Raw genomic sequence first — 17421 nt, 5'->3', positions numbered from 1 at the left:
GGTAAGAAGCAAAGTGATAATCGGATCTCGACAATCTGTGCAGGACTATTTCCCAACCTGGGCGCCGCACCCAGTGTAATTACAGGACTCACCCACCGCCGCATTTCTCCATTGTGTGCTTACTTCCTCGGTTGACCTTGGCAGCCATGAAGAAACGAAGGAACCGCAACTCAGTCTTATATTATTTAACCCATTTATAGATTACGGAGCAGAGCGCAAAAACAGCACATTCTGTCATTAAAGGGGTTGTGCCACCGGTAACATTTATTACAGCTTACAGTGATGGCAGCCTATCATTGAGAGAGCAGAAAAGTGAGTACTGCTACAATCAGAACTTAATTAAAGGGGTACTCCGCTGAAAAGAAATGGTTTGCAAATTGACTGGTGTCAGAAAGTTATATAGATTTGGGAATTATTTCTATTTTAAAATCTCCAGTCTTCCAGTACTTATCAGCTGCTGTATGTCCTGCATGAAGTGATATATTCTCTCCAGTATGTCACAGTGCTCTCTGCTGCCTCCTCTGTCCATGTCAGGAACTGTCCAGAGCAGCGAGGTTTTCTATGGGGATTTGCTGCTGCTCTGGACAGAAGTGTCAGCAGAGAGCACTGTGTCAGACTGGAAAGAATACACCACTTCCTTCAGGACATACAGCAGCTGATAAGTACTGGAAGACTGGAGATTTTTAAATAAAAGTAATTCACAAGTCTGTATAACTTTGACACCAGTTGATTGGGAAAAAAAAAAAATCACTAGAGTACCCCTTTAAAAAAGGTACCTCCCATCAGTTTATCCCACAACCAGTTTCTGCCAGGAAGGCTCAAACAACTCTAGAAGCTCTGGGCCGTACTTGCAAAGATCAGAGAGAAGACGAGACTTGAATAAATCAGATTTAATTGTAAAACACATTCACGCCGAGTTAAATACCCAATACTGTGTGAGTTGATGTGAGGGCTCTGGTATCAATCACTTCCCTATACCCATCCATGGACTCCAGGGCCGGCTGCCTATTAGTATTAAAAATCCAGCAGGACGAGAGCCTGAGCCGTTCTAACATTATACAGAGGGATTTAGCGGCTTCCGCTCCCACGTGACGGTAAGCCGCGTGTGAGCCGATACTGAAAGCCTCTCTAATCCAGCACTAAAATACTCCCAGGGATCCAATCTGGGTGCTGGGGCTCGCCCTCTTCTGCTTTACGCCCCCGGTGCCACCCTGCAGTCCTGGTACACAATGGACAGGCCCAGGATGGTGCCAAATGCTGACATTTACCCAAGAGACACAACAGTCTTCAGTCCTCTGAGCGAGTGAAAAGTCTGTAAGAACTTTGTAAAAAGTAGGAGAAGGCGTCTGCAGTCATGGCGGAGAACTGTACCCGCAGCCCCAATGTCAGAATCCTGGTAAAAATAGGGAAACTCAATCCTCTTCTCATGAAATGTCCTTTCTATTTGCCGATTAAAAAAAAAAAGTTGGATTTGGCAAAAAAAAAAAAAAAAAAAATTATCAATCAAAATGGACCGCTGTGTAAAAGATGACCCAGACCACCTGGAGGAGGAGGGGAACAGACGGTTAGAGAATAAGCAGTACGCTAGTATATGGATACAGGAAAATTACTATAATCTGGCATCCAATAGGCCAAATATCCAGACTGAGATAATGCCAAACTAACAGGATATATATGTATATGAATAGGATATAGCCTGTATATACACTAGTATCCCTCCAGGTGAAGCACTCCGCTTAATGCTTTTGCACACACAGTTTACCAATAGTCTCCGCATCTGAACCCTCACAGATTAAGGGCCGGTTCACACGGAGTAAAACTGGTGGAATTCCGCCAAACTCAGTGTAACACTGTCTGTCTATGGGAGGGCTCTCTACGCTCGGAAGAACTAAGAGGCGCGGAGAGGAGGCGCACGAGCCCTCCCATACACAGCCAGTATTACACTGAGTTTGGCGGGATTCCGCCATTTTTACATTATGTGAACTGGCCCTTAAACAGTTAAACTTTAATAATATATTGCTTTGGGTCCCAGGACCTGCTTGTTTACACAGAGGTTTTTTTAAGCTGGTACAAGCAATATTTCCAGGAGATTTTATCACCTTAATAAAGTGAGAGTTAAACAGCGCCATCTTGTGGTAAACACACGCCACATACTCAGACATGACATTTAGCCTATAGGTATTAAGCTGTTTCTATACTTAGAAGACCCTAGATTTAAATGAGCCACCAGCATATATGGACATCACAACATTTTTTTTTTTTTATTATGGCCTCTGCTATCTGTTCTTTTATTCCCTCCTTTAGTGTAAGAACTAGGACGCAGCCTCTATCACCTGGCTATAGCCCAGTCTTCCCATACATCAGTGGGGGGCCCTAGTGATCTCAACTATTCAGATGGTGATGATATATTTAATTCATTAGAATATCAATATAAGGCTATCAATGTACAGGGGCATAGTCGTCTATGCCAGTCCCATATAAGTGTACGGAGCGGCATCTAAGTATGTGTGTTGTTGCTTCACTCACTTGTGGAGGAACCCCCTTTCTTGAGACAGTCTGGGATACCTTACCTATTACTGCATCCATTTTCTCCAGGCTGTGGGATTTAAATGCAGAGCGAGTGCGTTCCCACAAACTGGAACTTCCTGTAAGTTTGCTCATATCTACTTATCCTCCATCAGTAATGTACACTGTTACCCATTAGGGACAATCCTGAACATTCATACCTACCAAAAACAGGGCGAATGAGGTCATAAATCCTTCCTTGGTTAGTTCCCAGGTGCCGCCATACTCCTCCTCATCTATCTGCTGGAAGCTGCTAAAATACAGGTACAGTACTCCGGCGTTTATTAGGCAAAATCTGTAAAAAAAAAAAAAAAAGTGGAAAATTTTAAAATCAAAATCACTAACTAGTCATAGAATTATTTTTTTTTCTCTTAATGTGTACTTGTAATGGCAGCTGGATGCCAGACCAGCAGTGAAATCTGGTTCTCTGTGGAACATGCTATTAGACCGTAATGCGGCGACCTCTAGTGGATGAGAATTGGGGTCGCACACGTTAGGGTCTCATTGCCTGTTTGTATCCAGAGAGACCTGAACTTCCTGATTAACAGAGGAGCTGATCTGGCAGTAGGACGTCATGACAGGTAGACTGGAAAGAAACAAATTAAATCAGATAAGATTTTCTAGATGCTGGGTTAGCCAACACGGGTTCAGTCTTCACTCAATAACCCTTAATAAGGAAGGTAAAGGGGTACTCCGGGGAAAGACTTCTATTTAAAAATGCTGCAGGAAGTGGACAGATGCGGCAGCAGAGAGCACTGTGTCAGACTGGAGAGAATACACCACTTCATGCAGGACATACAGCAGCTGATAAGTACTGGAAGACTGGAGATTTTAAAAAAGAAGTCTATTACAAAAAAAAATAATAAAAGGGAACACTCGAATAACCCCTCCTAGATCAGAATGAATGGAATCTTCTCATTGAATACTTTGTTCTGTGCAAAGTTGAATGTGCTGACAAGAAAATCACTGCACAAAAATCATCACTGGAAATAACATTTATTAACCAATTGAGGCCTGGATTAAAGTGGAAAAAACACCCTCCAGGCTCAACCAACTCTGATGTAATGTCCTTAAAACAAATCAAAATGAGGGTGAATATTGTGTGTGGCCTCCATGTGGCTGTATGACCTCCCTACAAGGCCCGGGCATGTGCCTTATTAGGTGTCTGTATGACCTCCCTACAAGGCCCGGGCATGCTCCTGATGAGGTGTATGACCTCCCTACAAGGCCCGGGCATGCTCCTGATGAGGTGTCTGTATGTCCTCCCTACAAGGCCCGGACATGCTCCTGATGAGGTGTCTGTATGACCTCCCTACAAGGCCCGGGCATGCTCCTGATGAGGTGTATGACCTCCCTACAAGGCCCGGTCATACTCCTGATAAGGTGTCTGTATGACCTCCCTACAAGGCCCGGGCATGCTCCTGATGAGGTGTATGACCTCCCTACAAGGCCCGGGCATGCTCCTGATGAGGTGTCTGTATGTCCTCCCTACAAGGCCCGGGCATGCTCCTGATGAGGTGTCTGTATGACCTCCCTACAAGGCCCGGGCATGCTCCTGATGAGGTGTATGACCTCCCTACAAGGCCCGGGCATGCTCCTGATAAGGTGTCTGTATGACCTCCCTACAAGGCCCGGGCATGCTCCTGATGAGGTGAATGACCTCCCTACAAGGCTCGGGCATGCGCCTGATGAGGTGTCTGTATGTCCTCCCTACAAGGCCCGGGCATGCTCCTGATGAGGTGTCTGTATGACCTCCCTACAAGGCCCGGGCATGCTCCTGATGAGGTGTCTGTATGACCTCCCTACAAGGCCCGGGCATGTTCCTGATGAGGTGTCTGTATGACCTCCCTACAAGGCCTGGGCATGTTCCTGATGAGGTGTCTGTATGTCCTCCCTACAAGGCCCGGGCATGCTCCTGATGAGGTGTCTGTATGACCTCCCTACAAGGCCCGGGCATGCTCCTGACGAGGTGTATGACCTCCCTACAAGGCCCGGGCATGCTCCTGATAAGGTGTCTGTATGACCTCCCTACAAGGCCCGGGCATGCTCCTGATGAGGTGAATGACCTCCCTACAAGGCTCGGGCATGCGCCTGATGAGGTGTCTGTATGTCCTCCCTACAAGGCCCGGGCATGCTCCTGATGAGGTGTCTGTATGACCTCCCTACAAGGCCCGGGCATGCTCCTGATGAGGTGTCTGTATGACCTCCCTACAAGGCCCGGGCATGTTCCTGATGAGGTGTCTGTATGACCTCCCTACAAGGCCTGGGCATGTTCCTGATGAGGTGTATGAGCTCCCTACAAGGCCCGGGCATGCTCCTGATGAGGTGTCTGTATGACCTCCCTACAAGGCCCGGGCATGCTCCTGATGAGGTGGCTGTATGACCCTCATACAAGGCCTGGGCATGCTCCTGATGAGGTGTATGACCACCCTACAAGGCCCGGGCATGCTCCTGATGAGGCATCTGTATGACCTCCCTACAAGGCCCGGGCATGCTCCTGATGAGGCATCTGTATGACCCTCTTACAAGGCCCGGGCATGCTCCTGATGAGGTGTCTGTATGACCTCCCTACAAGGCTCGGGCATGCGCCTGATGGGGTGTCTGTATGACCTCCCTACAAGGCCCGGGCATGCTCCTGATGAGGTGTCTGTATGACCTCCCTACAAGGCCCGGGCATGCTCCTGATGAGGTGTATGACCTCCCTACAAGGCCCGGGCATGCTCCTGATAAGGTGTCTGTATGACCTCCCTACAAGGCCCGGGCATGCTCCTGATGAGGTGTATGACCTCCCTACAAGGCCCGGGCATGCTCCTGATGAGGTGTCTGTATGACCTCCCTACAAGGCCCGGGCATAAGTTCTGAATCATTACAGAAAATATTTTATTTACCATGATTGTGTTAATAACATGATAAGAACAATATAAAAAAAACACTTAAAAAATATATTTAAAAAACAACCAAATTTTAATACAATTCCATATATTACTGACAAAACAACATAGAATGAATGGATTAACACTGGGTGCCTCACAGGGGATTGTCTAGTAAAATGCCACTATATTTGTTACCATGGATTAAATAAAGTGAACTACTATATTGTAAAAAAGACAAACCACAAGCCCTTAGTCTTATCAGCACTCACCCATTCTTACTATGAGGGTCACAGCCGTCCCTACGTACGTTTCGCCTCAACCGGGCTTCCTCAGGGAACTGCCCCCCTAAATCCTTGTCTCCCTTATATATGTACCGGGCCTCACTATGAGTTAACATCGCTTCCGGACTCGTCGGCGCGCCGGACCGGAAGTCGAGGCCGCGTCACTTCCGGGTCAGCAGCTCACCCCACGTTTTTCCTTTTTCTCCATCTTCTTTCTTCTTCTTTCTACTATATTTTTCTCTATTTCTGTTATATAGGCTTTCTATCTACTTTAGGTTACGGGACCTCAAGAAAACTAGAAACTGGGGTAATGTGTTATGGACTTCCAGGATAACCATGAAAAAAGACATTATAAGATGTATTATAATTTATTGTAATGTAAGATTTAATTATGGGATAATAAAAAATATAGTATAAACAAATAATATAATATATAAAAAATTCAGTATTAACACTCGATGACACTTGCGTTTTTTATGTGGGTTTTTGAGCACCTTACTGTATACTGTGGGATTACACCGCCCTTGACTTGCTAGGCACTTTAATCACTTTTGAATGAATGCACTTGTCACTTTTTTACATATTATCTCTTTACTCTTAATATTGTTATTTTTTCACTTTTAAAATTATGAGTCACAATTTATATTTCTACTAGGATATTAATTATATTATAATAAATTTTTTGGCTTATTCATGATTTTGTTTGATTAAGATTTGTAATTATTAATGTTGTCTTTTTTCATTGTATCATGATTACTGTATATAATACTATCATCTACCTAGTCACCGCTGTCCCAGTGAGGTTAGAGTTAATGTGGGAGTGCATCGTGGATGGGTGAGCGCGCCCGGCCGGTCGTTGATGCAGCAGTCACTTCCAGGCGGCCTCAAATCTCCCAGTGCGCATGTCCGTGACGCTCCTGCGTTGCGGCTGTGGGTGCGTGGGGTGAGCTGCTAACCCGGAAGTGACGCGGCCTCGACTTCTGGTCCGGCGCGACGACGAGTCCGGAAGCGATGTTAACTCATAGTGAGGCCCGGTACATATATAAGGGAGACGGGGATTTAGGGGGGCAGTTCCCTGAGGAAGCCCGGTTGAGGCGAAACATACGTAGGGACGGCTGTGACCCTCATAGTAAGAATGGGTGAGTGCTGATAAGACTAAGGGCTTGTGGTTTGTCTTTTTTACAATATTGCTTTAATAGTAGTTCACTTAATTTAATCCATGGTAACAAATATAGTGGCATTTTACTAGACAATCCCCTGTGAGGCACCCAGTGTTAATCCATTCATTTTATGTTGTTTGTCAGTAATATATGGAATTGTATTAAAATTTGGTTGTTTTTAAATATATTTTTTAAGTGTTTTTATATTGTTCTAATCATGTTTCTAATCATGTTATTAACACAATCATGGTAAATAAAATATTTTCTGTAATGATTCAGAACATATGCCCATAATTTTATCTTGTATTCATCCTTGTGGTGGGTTTTTTCTGTGTATATGGTAGAGTGGCACCTAGGGCTACAGTTTAGGGCTGTACCGTATTTATATTGAAGGTGAATCAGTCCCTCTACTGTGAACCTTTTTTGTACACACTCACCGGCCACTTTATTAGGTACACCTGTCCAACTGCACGTTACCACTTAATTTCTAATCAGCCAATCACATGGCGGCAACTCAGTGCATTTAGGCATGTAGACATGGTCAAGACAATCTCCTGCAGTTCAAACCGAGCATCAGTATGGGGAAGAAAGGTGATTTGAGGCCTTTGAACGTGGCATGGTTGTTGGTGCCAGAAGGGCTGGTCTGAGTATTTCAGAAACTGCTGATCTACTGGGATTTTCACGCACAACCATCTCTAGGGTTTACAGAGAATGGTCCGAAAAAGAAAAAACATCCAGTGAGCGGCAGTTCTGTGGGCGGAAAGGCCTTGTTGAGATGCAAGAGGTCAGAGGAGAATGGGCAGACTGGTTCGAGCTGATAGAAAGGCAACAGTGACTCAAATAGCCAACCGTTACAACCAAGGTAGGCAGAAGAGCATCTCTGAACGCACAGTACGTCGAACTTTGAGGCAGATGGGCTACAGCAGCAGAAGACCACACCGGGTGCCACTCCGCTCAGCTAAGAACAGGAAACTGAGGCTACAATTTGCACAAGCTCATCGAAATTGGACAGTAGAAGATTGGAAAAAACGTTGCCTGGTCTGATGAGTCTCGATTTCTGCTGCGACATTCGGATGGTAGGGTCAGAATTTGGCGTCAACCACATGAAAGCATGGATCCATCCTGCCTTGTATCAACGGTTCAGGCTGGTGGTGGTGGTGTCATGGTGTGGGGAATATTTTCTTGGCACTTTTTGGGCCCCTTGGTACCAATTGAGCATCGTTGCAACGCCACAGCCTACCTGAGTATTGTTGCTGACCATGTCCATCCCTTTATGACCACAATGGACCCAACATCTGATGGCTACTTTCAGCAGGATAATGCGCCATGTCATAAAGCTAGAATCATCTCAGACTGGTTTCTTGAACATGACAATGAGGTCACTGTACTCCAATGGCCTCCACAGTCACCAGATCTCAATCCAATAGAGCATCTTTGGGATGTGGTGGAAAGGGAGATTGGCATCATGGATGTGCAGCCGACAAATCTGCGGCAACTGTGTGATGCCATCATGTCAATATGGACCAAAATCTCTGAGGAAGCTTCCAGCACCTTGTTGTATCTATGCCACCAAGAATTGAGGCAGTTCTGAAGGCAAAAGGGGGTCCAACCCGTTACTAGCATGGTGTACCTAATAAAGTGGCCGGTGAGTGTATATTTCTGCTCCTGATGAGGTGGCTGATGGTCTCCTGAGGGATCCAACCAGATTCAGGTCTGGGGAACGGGCGGCCAGTACTCACCTTCACTGCCTCCATCTTGCAGGAGCTGCCGACACTCCAGCCACATGAGGTCCAGCATTGTCCTGCATTAGGAGGAACCTCGGGCCAACCACACCAGCATATGGTCTCATCTCGGTACCTAATGGCAGTCAGGCTACCTCTGGCAGCACATGAAGGGCTGTGTGGCCCCCCAAAGAAATGCCACCCCCCACATCATTACTGACCCACTGCCAAACCGCTCATGCGGAAGGACGTTGCAGGCAGCAGCTCTCCGTGGCGTCTCCAGACTCTGTCACGTCTGCTCAGTGTGAACCTGCTCTCATCTTTGAGGAGCACAGGGGGCGCCAGTGGTGAATCTGCCAATCCCGGTGGTCTCTGGCAAATGCCAAGCGTCTTGCACAGTGTTGGACTGTGAGCACAACCCCCATCTGTGGATGTCGGGCCTCATACCATCCTCATGGAGTCGGTCTCTAACCGGTTGTGCAGACACATGCACATTAGTGGCTGCTGGAGGTCGTTGTGCAGGGCGCTGGCAATGCTCCTCCTGTTCCTCTTTGCAAAAAGGCAGAGGTAGCGGTCCTGCTGCTGGGTTGTTGCCCTCCTATGGCCTCCTCCACATCTCCTGGTGTACTGGCCTTTCTTCTGATAGTGACTCCAGCCTCTGGACACTACAGTGACACACAAAGCTAACCTTCTTGCCGCAGCTCTCATTGATGTGCCATCCTGGATGAGCTGCACTACCTGAGCCACTTGTATGGGTTGTAGAGTCAGTCTCATGCTACCACGAGTGTGAAGGCACCACCAACATTCAAAAGTGGCCAATACATCAGCCAGAAAGCATAAGCACTGAGAAGTGGTTTGTGGTCCCCACCTGCAGGACCCTCCTTTATTTAGTGCGTCCTGCTTATTGCATGTGACCTTGATTGTCAGTCAGTGCTGCTTCCTGAGTGGACTGTTTGATTTCACAGAAGTTTGGAGTCTACTTGGAGTTATATTGTGTTGTTTAAGTGTTATATATATATATGCACACTAGGGATGCACGATGCACCGAAATATCGATACTACTATCGATATTTCGGGCAAAAAAACCGTTCGATACCAGGATTTCCTGGTATCGAAACTTTAAGTTAAGCAGAGAACACGGTGGGCGGCTAGCTGAGCGCCGGCCGTGTTCTCTATGTGCCTCCCCCTGCCCCCTGCAGTCTCCTCCTCTTCTCTCCCTCCCTCCGCTCCCATTGGCGCCAATTTCAAATAGCCGGCACTTAGCTATTGCTAGTGCCGGCTATTTAAGTATATAGATGCCGCTGTCACACTGACAGCGGCATCTGACCCCTCCTGAGCCCGCTCCATATACAGCGGGGGTCGGCTACTGTGTGTAACAGACCCCCGCTGCTGGTGTCTCTCTGATAACAGAGTCCGGCTCCGCCAGACTCTGTTATCAGAGAGATGATTTATGCAGAGGAGCCGGAGCTGCACGGAGAGCGGCTGGAGAGGGAGAGCGGGAGAGGAGGACGGAGGAGAAGGCTGGAGGGAGAGCGGGAGGTCCGGGAGAGAGGACGGAGGAGAGGGAGAGCGGGAGGTCCGGGAGAGGAGCCGGAGCTGCACAGAAGAGAGCGGCTGGAGAGGGAGAGCGGGAGGTCAAGGAGAGAGGAGGACGGAGAAGGCTGGAGGTGGGGAGGATGAAGAGGGAGAGCGGGGGTCTGTGAGATCCGGGGGAAGTGCAGCACATGTGAGGATCCAGCCGGCTGGCAGGTGGGGGAGGTGGCCGGGGCTGAGAGGAGCAGATAAGATCGGCTGTAGTGTGTGGGATCCTGTGTAACCTCCTCTTCTCTTCCTCCGCAATCTTGGTAACTGGTGCAGCAGAGCTGTCTTAGTGATAGCTGATGCAGCAGAGCTGTCTTAGTGGTGGGTGGTGCAGGAGAGCTGTCTTAGTGATAGCTGATGTAGCAGAGCTGTCTTAGTGATAGCTGATGTAGCAGAGCTGTCTTAGTGATAGCTGATGTAGCAGAGCTGTCTTAGTGATAGCTGATGTAGCAGAGCTGTCTTAGTGATAGCTGATGTAGCAGAGCTGTCTTAGTGATAGCTGATGTAGCAGAGCTGTCTTAGTGATAGCTGATGTAGCAGAGCTGTCTTAGTGATAGCTGATGTAGCAGAGCTGTCTTAGTGATAGCTGATGTAGCAGAGCTGTCTTAGTGATAGCTGATGTAGCAGAGCTGTCTTAGTGATAGCTGATGTAGCAGAGCTGTCTTAGTGATAGCTGATGTAGCAGAGCTGTCTTAGTGATAGCTGATGTAGCAGAGCTGTCTTAGTGATAGCTGATGTAGCAGAGCTGTCTTAGTGATAGCTGATGTAGCAGAGCTGTCTTAGTGATAGCTGATGTAGCAGAGCTGTCTTAGTGATAGCTGATGTAGCAGAGCTGTCTTAGTGATAGCTGATGTAGCAGAGCTGTCTTAGTGATAGCTGATGTAGCAGAGCTGTCTTAGTGATAGCTGATGTAGCAGAGCTGTCTTAGTGATAGCTGATGTAGCAGAGCTGTCTTAGTGATAGCTGATGTAGCAGAGCTGTCTTAGTGATAGCTGATGTAGCAGAGCTGTCTTAGTGATAGCTGATGTAGCAGAGCTGTCTTAGTGATAGCTGATGTAGCAGAGCTGTCTTAGTGATAGCTGATGTAGCAGAGCTGTCTTAGTGATAGCTGATGTAGCAGAGCTGTCTTAGTGATAGCTGATGCAGCAGAGCTGTCTTAGTGATAGCTGATGCAGCAGAGCTGTCTTAGTGATAGCTGATGCAGCAGAGCTGTCTTAGTGATAGCTGATGCAGCAGAGCTGTCTTAGTGATAGCTGATGCAGCAGAGCTGTCTTAGTGATAGCTGATGCAGCAGAGCTGTCTTAGTGATAGCTGATGCAGCAGAGCTGTCTTAGTGATAGCTGATGCAGCAGAGCTGTCTTAGTGATAGCTGATGCAGCAGAGCTGTCTTAGTGATAGCTGATGCAGCAGAGCTGTCTTAGTGATAGCTGATGCAGCAGAGCTGTCTTAGTGATAGCTGATGCAGCAGAGCTGTCTTAGTGATAGCTGATGCAGCAGAGCTGTCTTAGTGATAGCTGATGCAGCAGAGCTGTCTTAGTGATAGCTGATGCAGCAGAGCTGTCTTAGTGATATCGGATGTAGCAGAGCTGTCTTAGTGATATCGGATGTAGCAGAGCTGTCTTAGTGATATCGGATGCAGCAGAGCTGTCTTAGTGATAGCTGATGCAGCAGAGCTGTCTTAGACAGATATCACTAACTTTATTTTTAACACAATAAAATAAAAATAGGCCAAAAATTGGTATCACTGTAATAGTGCAGGGGTATTATATTTCTACCATTTTTTTTTTTTTCTTTTATACTTTACTAAGTATCGAACTGGTATTGAGTATCGAAATAAAAAAGTTAGTATCGGTATCGAACTCAAAATTCTGGTATCGTGACATCACTAATGCACACACACACCCTCTCCCCCTATCCCTTTAAGTTATCCCCTGTCCGCCGGATATGGGGACATAAGATCCCCTAGAATGAATGGTAAGGGGCCACAGGGAATAACGCAGCACTGACCATGCAGACCATTTAGCTTAGGGCCAGTATAGTCCATGTTCTTGGGATCAGTGGGCCCCCAGTGCTTACAGCCCCTCAGTCCTGTGGATAGAGGATAACAAGCTTTAGGCTAGGTTCACACTGCGTTTTCAGCATCCGTTTAACGCATCCGTTTTTTTTCAAAAAACGCATGAAAAACGGATTGCAAAAAACGGATTCATTTGTGTGCATCCGTTTTTCCATTGACTTCCATTATAAAAAAAAACGGATCCGTTTTTTTTGGCGGACCAAAACGGACCAAAAAACGTTGCTGACCCTATTTTTCTGGACGTTAAAAAAAACGGATCCGTTAAACGGATGCTGAAAACGCAGTGTGAACCTAGCCTAAGCAGATCAGCAAATACTTACATAGCTATTCCCACGAATCCCTTCAGAGGCACGATCCCCCAGATCACCCCCAGGACGATGGCCAGGATCTGCCGCATCCAGTAGATGACGTCCAGGAACTCATCCTGCGGGTGACAGAGAGCGGCAGGTTATTGTGTGATTCCCTATCAGGGGTCAGTGACACCCGGGTTATTTCTGTCCGCACATCGGAGGATTAGGGCGCCATGTGGCGGAGTAATTCCCCTGCAGCAGCTGCAGCACAGACCTGCAGAGTCAGCAGCAGCCATAATCCCTGACTACCAGTAATCCTGCTGACAGGCAATGGCTGTAATACAAGTATCCATAGAGCCTTGGTCCTCAGCTCTTCACTTTACAGCTGCTGCAAAACTATAACTGTACTGACGGCCTGCAGTAATGGTTGCATCCATACAGCCTTGGTCCTCAGCTCGTCACTTTACAGCTGCTGCAAAACTATAACTATACTGACGGCCTGCAGTAATGGTTGCATCCATACAGCCTTGGTCCTCAGCTCGTCACTTTACAGCTGCTGCAAAACTATAACTATACTGATGGCCTGCAGTAATGGTTGCATCCATACAGCCTTAGTCCTCAGCTCGTCACTTTACAGCTGCTGCAAAACTATAACTGTACTGACGGCCTGCAGTAATAGAAGTATCCATACAGCATGGATCCTCAGTTCGTCACTTTACAGCTGTTGCAAAATTTTATCTTACTTTATGGCATTAGGCTGACTGGGCATGCTGGGAGTTGTAGTTTAGCAACAGCTGGTGAGCCGCAACACTGATTTGAAGGGGAAACTATCATCAAGTTTGGGTGTTGGAACCTGCTGAGAGTTCCCGGTAGCCATTGAAGTCTTCTTACCGGCACCGGTCTTCTCACCGCCTCAGGTGCCGCCGTTTTCCGTATAATTAATACAAGGCAGGCAGAACTGTGCTCTGGGGGTGCCGACAAATGCCCCCAGTACTCCTGACAAGCCTGTTAGCATATTTGTATTGCATTAATTATCTGGAAAACAACGGCACCCGAGAAGGTGAGAAGACGAGCGCCGGTAAGAGGAACTCGGCAGCTACCGGGTTCCTATGCACAAACCTACTAATAGTTCCCCTTTAAGGATTAGTGGAGGGCATAAGAACAAGACCTTGTTTTTCCATATGTAATGTCATATGGTCTGTAGGATCATCTGATCATATATATATATATATATATATATATATATTATATTAGATCTGATCAGAGTCACACGACATGAGGACCAGGCACATAATCATATAAGAAATAAGAACCCAGGGAAACCTATTTTGGCCGCTGTAAAATCCCCCCTAATAATAATGATCACAGGGATAGGGACTAGTGGCCAATTAAAATCAGTTGAGAGATTCTGATTGGTCAGAGGTGATCACATGGTGTCCATAGATGAAGAACCTTGGGCCCTCCAGCTGTTGCAAACTACAACTCCCATCATGCCCGGACAGCCTTCGGCTGTCCGGGCATGATGGGAGTTGTAGTTTTGCAACAGCTCAATGTTCTCTATCCCTGTAGGACTACAAGTCCCATCACTCTCATGTCCGCCCGCATTACCTTGTCCTCCCAGGCTGCGTCTCCCCGCAGGGCTTTGCTCCAGGGAGACTGCTTCACCTTCACACCCCCATTGGACACAGGGTGCTCCTCTTTCCGCTTGGCGCTGCTCATTCTCCGGGGACCCCGGGTTGGGGGCCTGCTGCTCGGGTCACCGCGCTGGAAGAGCCCAGGACCTCACACTTCTTAGGATGACGAGCTCGTCCTCAGCCTCACCCGGAAGTGACGACACCGACAGGCCGGAAGTGACTCCTTGTATCCATGGTGTTAAAGTTCATTATCGCGTACAGGTGGACGCCATTTTCCCGTAGACCACTTATACTGATTTGATGGCTTCACCTCAATGGCGGAGTGTGGAATATAGGCGTAGCATGAGGAAACTACATCTCCCAGAACTCCTTGCCATCTGCTGACATGGCGTGCTGTGCTGGGAGTTGTAGTGCCCTACGGTCTAGCTATAGCAGCACAGCTTACAGCCTGGAGTGAGAATGCTTGACTGCAATAAAGGTGTCCACAGTTATCAACGCTGCGCCAGGCCAATACTTGAAAATACCTAAAAAGTTTGTGTTCTGTGCAGAAATCTGCGATTATTTGCCAGGTATTTGCCTGACGAAGCCCCATTCCCTTAAAGGAGAAGTCCAGTGAAAATTTTTATTAAAGTATTGTATTGGCCCCCAAAAGTTATATAATCACTAATACCCACTTATTACAGGAAAGGCTTATAAAGTGTTTTTTCCCTGCACTTCTGCATCAAAGCTTCACTTCCTGGATAAACATGGTGATGTCACTTCCTGGATAACATGGTGATGTCACTTCCTGGATAAACATGATGATGTCACTTCCTGGATAACATGGTAATGTCACTTCCTGGATAACATGGTGATGTCACTTCCTGGATAACATGATGATGTCACTTCCTGGATAACATAGTGATGTCACTTCCTGGATAACATGGTGATGCCACTTCCTGGATAACATGGTGATGCCACTTCCTGAATAACATGGTGATGTCACGACCCGACTCCCAGAGCTGTGCGGGCTGTGGCTGCTGGAGAGGATGATGGCAGGGGGACACTGAGGGACACAGGGCACTGGAGGGACACTGAGAATCCCTCTGCCATCACCCTCTCCAGCAGCCACAACCCGCACAGCTCTGGGAGTCGGGTCGTGACATCACCATGTTATCCAGGAAGTGACATCACCATGTTATCCAGGAAGTGACATCACCATGTTATCCAGGAAGTGACATCACCATGTTATCCAGGAAGTGAGGCCTTGATGCAGTAGTAAGTGCAGGGAAAAAAGCTCTTTATAAGCATTTCCCGTAATAAGTGTATATTGGTGATTTTTTTTTTTTGGGGGGGGGGGGGGGGGGGGGGGGGTAATACAATACTTAAATAAAAAAAATTTCCGGATCTCTCCTTTACAGGCCAGGAACATTGCTAGTGTAAAAGTCATACTATCACTCTCGGCGCCTCCTGTGCAATAGGCAGCTGTCAGCAGGTTATATTCGTCTAACCTGCTGATAGTTGCCTTTAAAGTGTCGCTGTCGTTCAAAAAAATACTTTTGACATGTCATAGGGACATTTCAAAAGTTTTGATCGGTCCAGGTCTGAGTGTTCAGACCTGTACCTATTGTCAGAATGAGACGGGAGAAGATGCGCTAAGCGTGGCCCTCTTCCGGCTCTCTGTCAAATAATGAGTCAGGCTCCTAATGTAAAGGCCCTATTGCAATAAACGATTACCGACCGTTCAGTGTTATAGTGCATGTTGAAAGGCAACGATGCACAATGTCAGCTGATCTTGGTCTTTCAACATGCTGAAGGGTCACAATTATGTCAGCGATGCTCTTCTATGCGTTGACCCAAGCCATAGGAGCAGCCTCTGACTTCAAAGGGCAGCCCAAACGATCTAAGCTGCTGCTTCTTCCTCGCTATCTGTGCGTGTAATAGCACAGGCAGCGAGTGGGGGAACATGGGAGAAGCGAGCGCTGAACCGTGTAACATTTTGCTGTTTAATATGGCCTTATGGAGCCCGACTTTTTCACTGACACAGAGAGGGGAGCGGACTGCGCTGCATCGTGGTCCTCCCTCCGATCATTTTCACAATCTCAGACTGGACCAATCAAACCATTTGACATGTCTCTATGATATGTTAAAAGTTATTTAAAACAACAGTGACACTTTAAAATCTATCACTGTCAGACACACATCTTTCTATCTAAACAGGAGATATGTGGCCGATAGCAAAAGGTTTAAATAGCCGCACAAAGTATACAGTGATGGTTCGTGCAGCTTGGCCAATAATCTTGCTGATCAGCACTCCTTTGCAGCCGCGGGCAATAATCTCGCTGATCAGCACTCCTTTGCAGCCGCGGGCAATAATCTCGCTGATCGGCACTCCTTTGCAGCCGCGGGCAATAATCTCGCTGATCGGCACTCCTTTGCAGCTACGGGCAGATGAAGATTTAGTAATGTAAAAGGACCCTTATAATAGCTGTAATCGTGCTGAGAATTTTCGTGCCTGCCTCAGGCCGGCCGGATTTACCAAGAGCCTTAGCAAATCTGACATAGCACACGGGGGCGGTGATTTTTATTAGACCAGCGTACTCATATGCTGGTTTGATCAATTCCTCCATTAGTGTACAGCAGTGATTCCCAACCTGTGGCTCCAAAAGAGTCATCGCCACTGTACACTATGGGGGAGATTTATGAAGACTACAACCAGGGTGTACGCCAGGGAGAAGGCACAGATTCGCCCCTTCTCCCTGGCATATGCTTGCTGTATCCCCGGCTAGTGGGTGGGGTGCAACAAGGCAGGGAAGAGGCGTGGTCTCCTCCCGCACCTGATTAACCATGATTTACATCTGCTCGCAGGCGTAAATCTTGGCAGAAATCTACACTAGGTCAGGCTGATTTTACTAAGAAGCGTGCAAATCTGACGGGGTAATTGGGGGCAGGGCCTAATTTAAAACCTGTACCAGGCCGGTCTTCATAAATGTCACGCAGCCAAGACGAAGTGCCGAAGGGCAGGAAACAGCTGTCACTGTTAGCGCTGATTGCGTCCTCTTACCATGTTTGTGTCTGCCTGTTATCCTATGTGGACGAAATAAAGCTTACCTTTTTTATGAAGACATCAATTGGTGAGTGTCATATCTCTTTATATCTTTTTCGGATACTATTACTACAGACTGTTTCATGATATAGAGCATCACCGATGTCACCTGGATTGTATGCACCTATAAGGTCCATTTTCCCAGTGTCTACAAGCT

The 17421-nt window shown here is 47.2% G+C and overlaps 1 protein-coding gene across 1 annotated transcript; it reads right to left on the bottom strand.

The window, feature by feature from the left end:
* Nucleotides 1-875: 875 nt before the first annotated feature.
* Nucleotides 876-14374, bottom strand: RAB5IF (RAB5 interacting factor). The gene is made up of 4 exons (XM_069952465.1): nt 14154-14374; nt 12576-12679; nt 2731-2860; nt 876-1541 (listed from the first exon to the last, which is right to left on the bottom strand). Exons 1-4 carry the CDS (start codon nt 14262-14264, stop codon nt 1500-1502), a joined length of 387 nt encoding a protein of 128 aa, XP_069808566.1. The 5' UTR covers nt 14265-14374; the 3' UTR covers nt 876-1499.
* Between the last annotated feature and the right edge of the window lie 3047 nt (nt 14375-17421).

Source organism: Dendropsophus ebraccatus, chromosome 14, assembly GCF_027789765.1.
Source record: "Dendropsophus ebraccatus isolate aDenEbr1 chromosome 14, aDenEbr1.pat, whole genome shotgun sequence".
Lineage (NCBI taxonomy): Eukaryota > Metazoa > Chordata > Amphibia > Anura > Hylidae > Dendropsophus > Dendropsophus ebraccatus.
Note: the sequence above shows the minus strand (reverse complement) of the source record. Positions and strands in the feature narration are given on the sequence as shown.

What these genes read in the sequence shown, in the direction of transcription:
- RAB5IF (XM_069952465.1), bottom strand. Translation starts at nt 14,264, where the DNA reads ATGAGCAGCGCCAAGCGGAAAGAGGAGCACCCTGTGTCCAATGGGGGT. An exon ending in ACGCAGCCTGGGAGGACAAG is followed by an intron (nt 12,680 to 14,153) that starts GTAATGCGGGCG and finishes TGTCACCCGCAG; the next exon opens with GATGAGTTCCTGGACGTCAT. An exon ending in GGATTCGTGGGAATAGCTAT is followed by an intron (nt 2,861 to 12,575) that starts GTAAGTATTTGC and finishes TTTTTTTTACAG; the next exon opens with ATTTTGCCTAATAAACGCCG.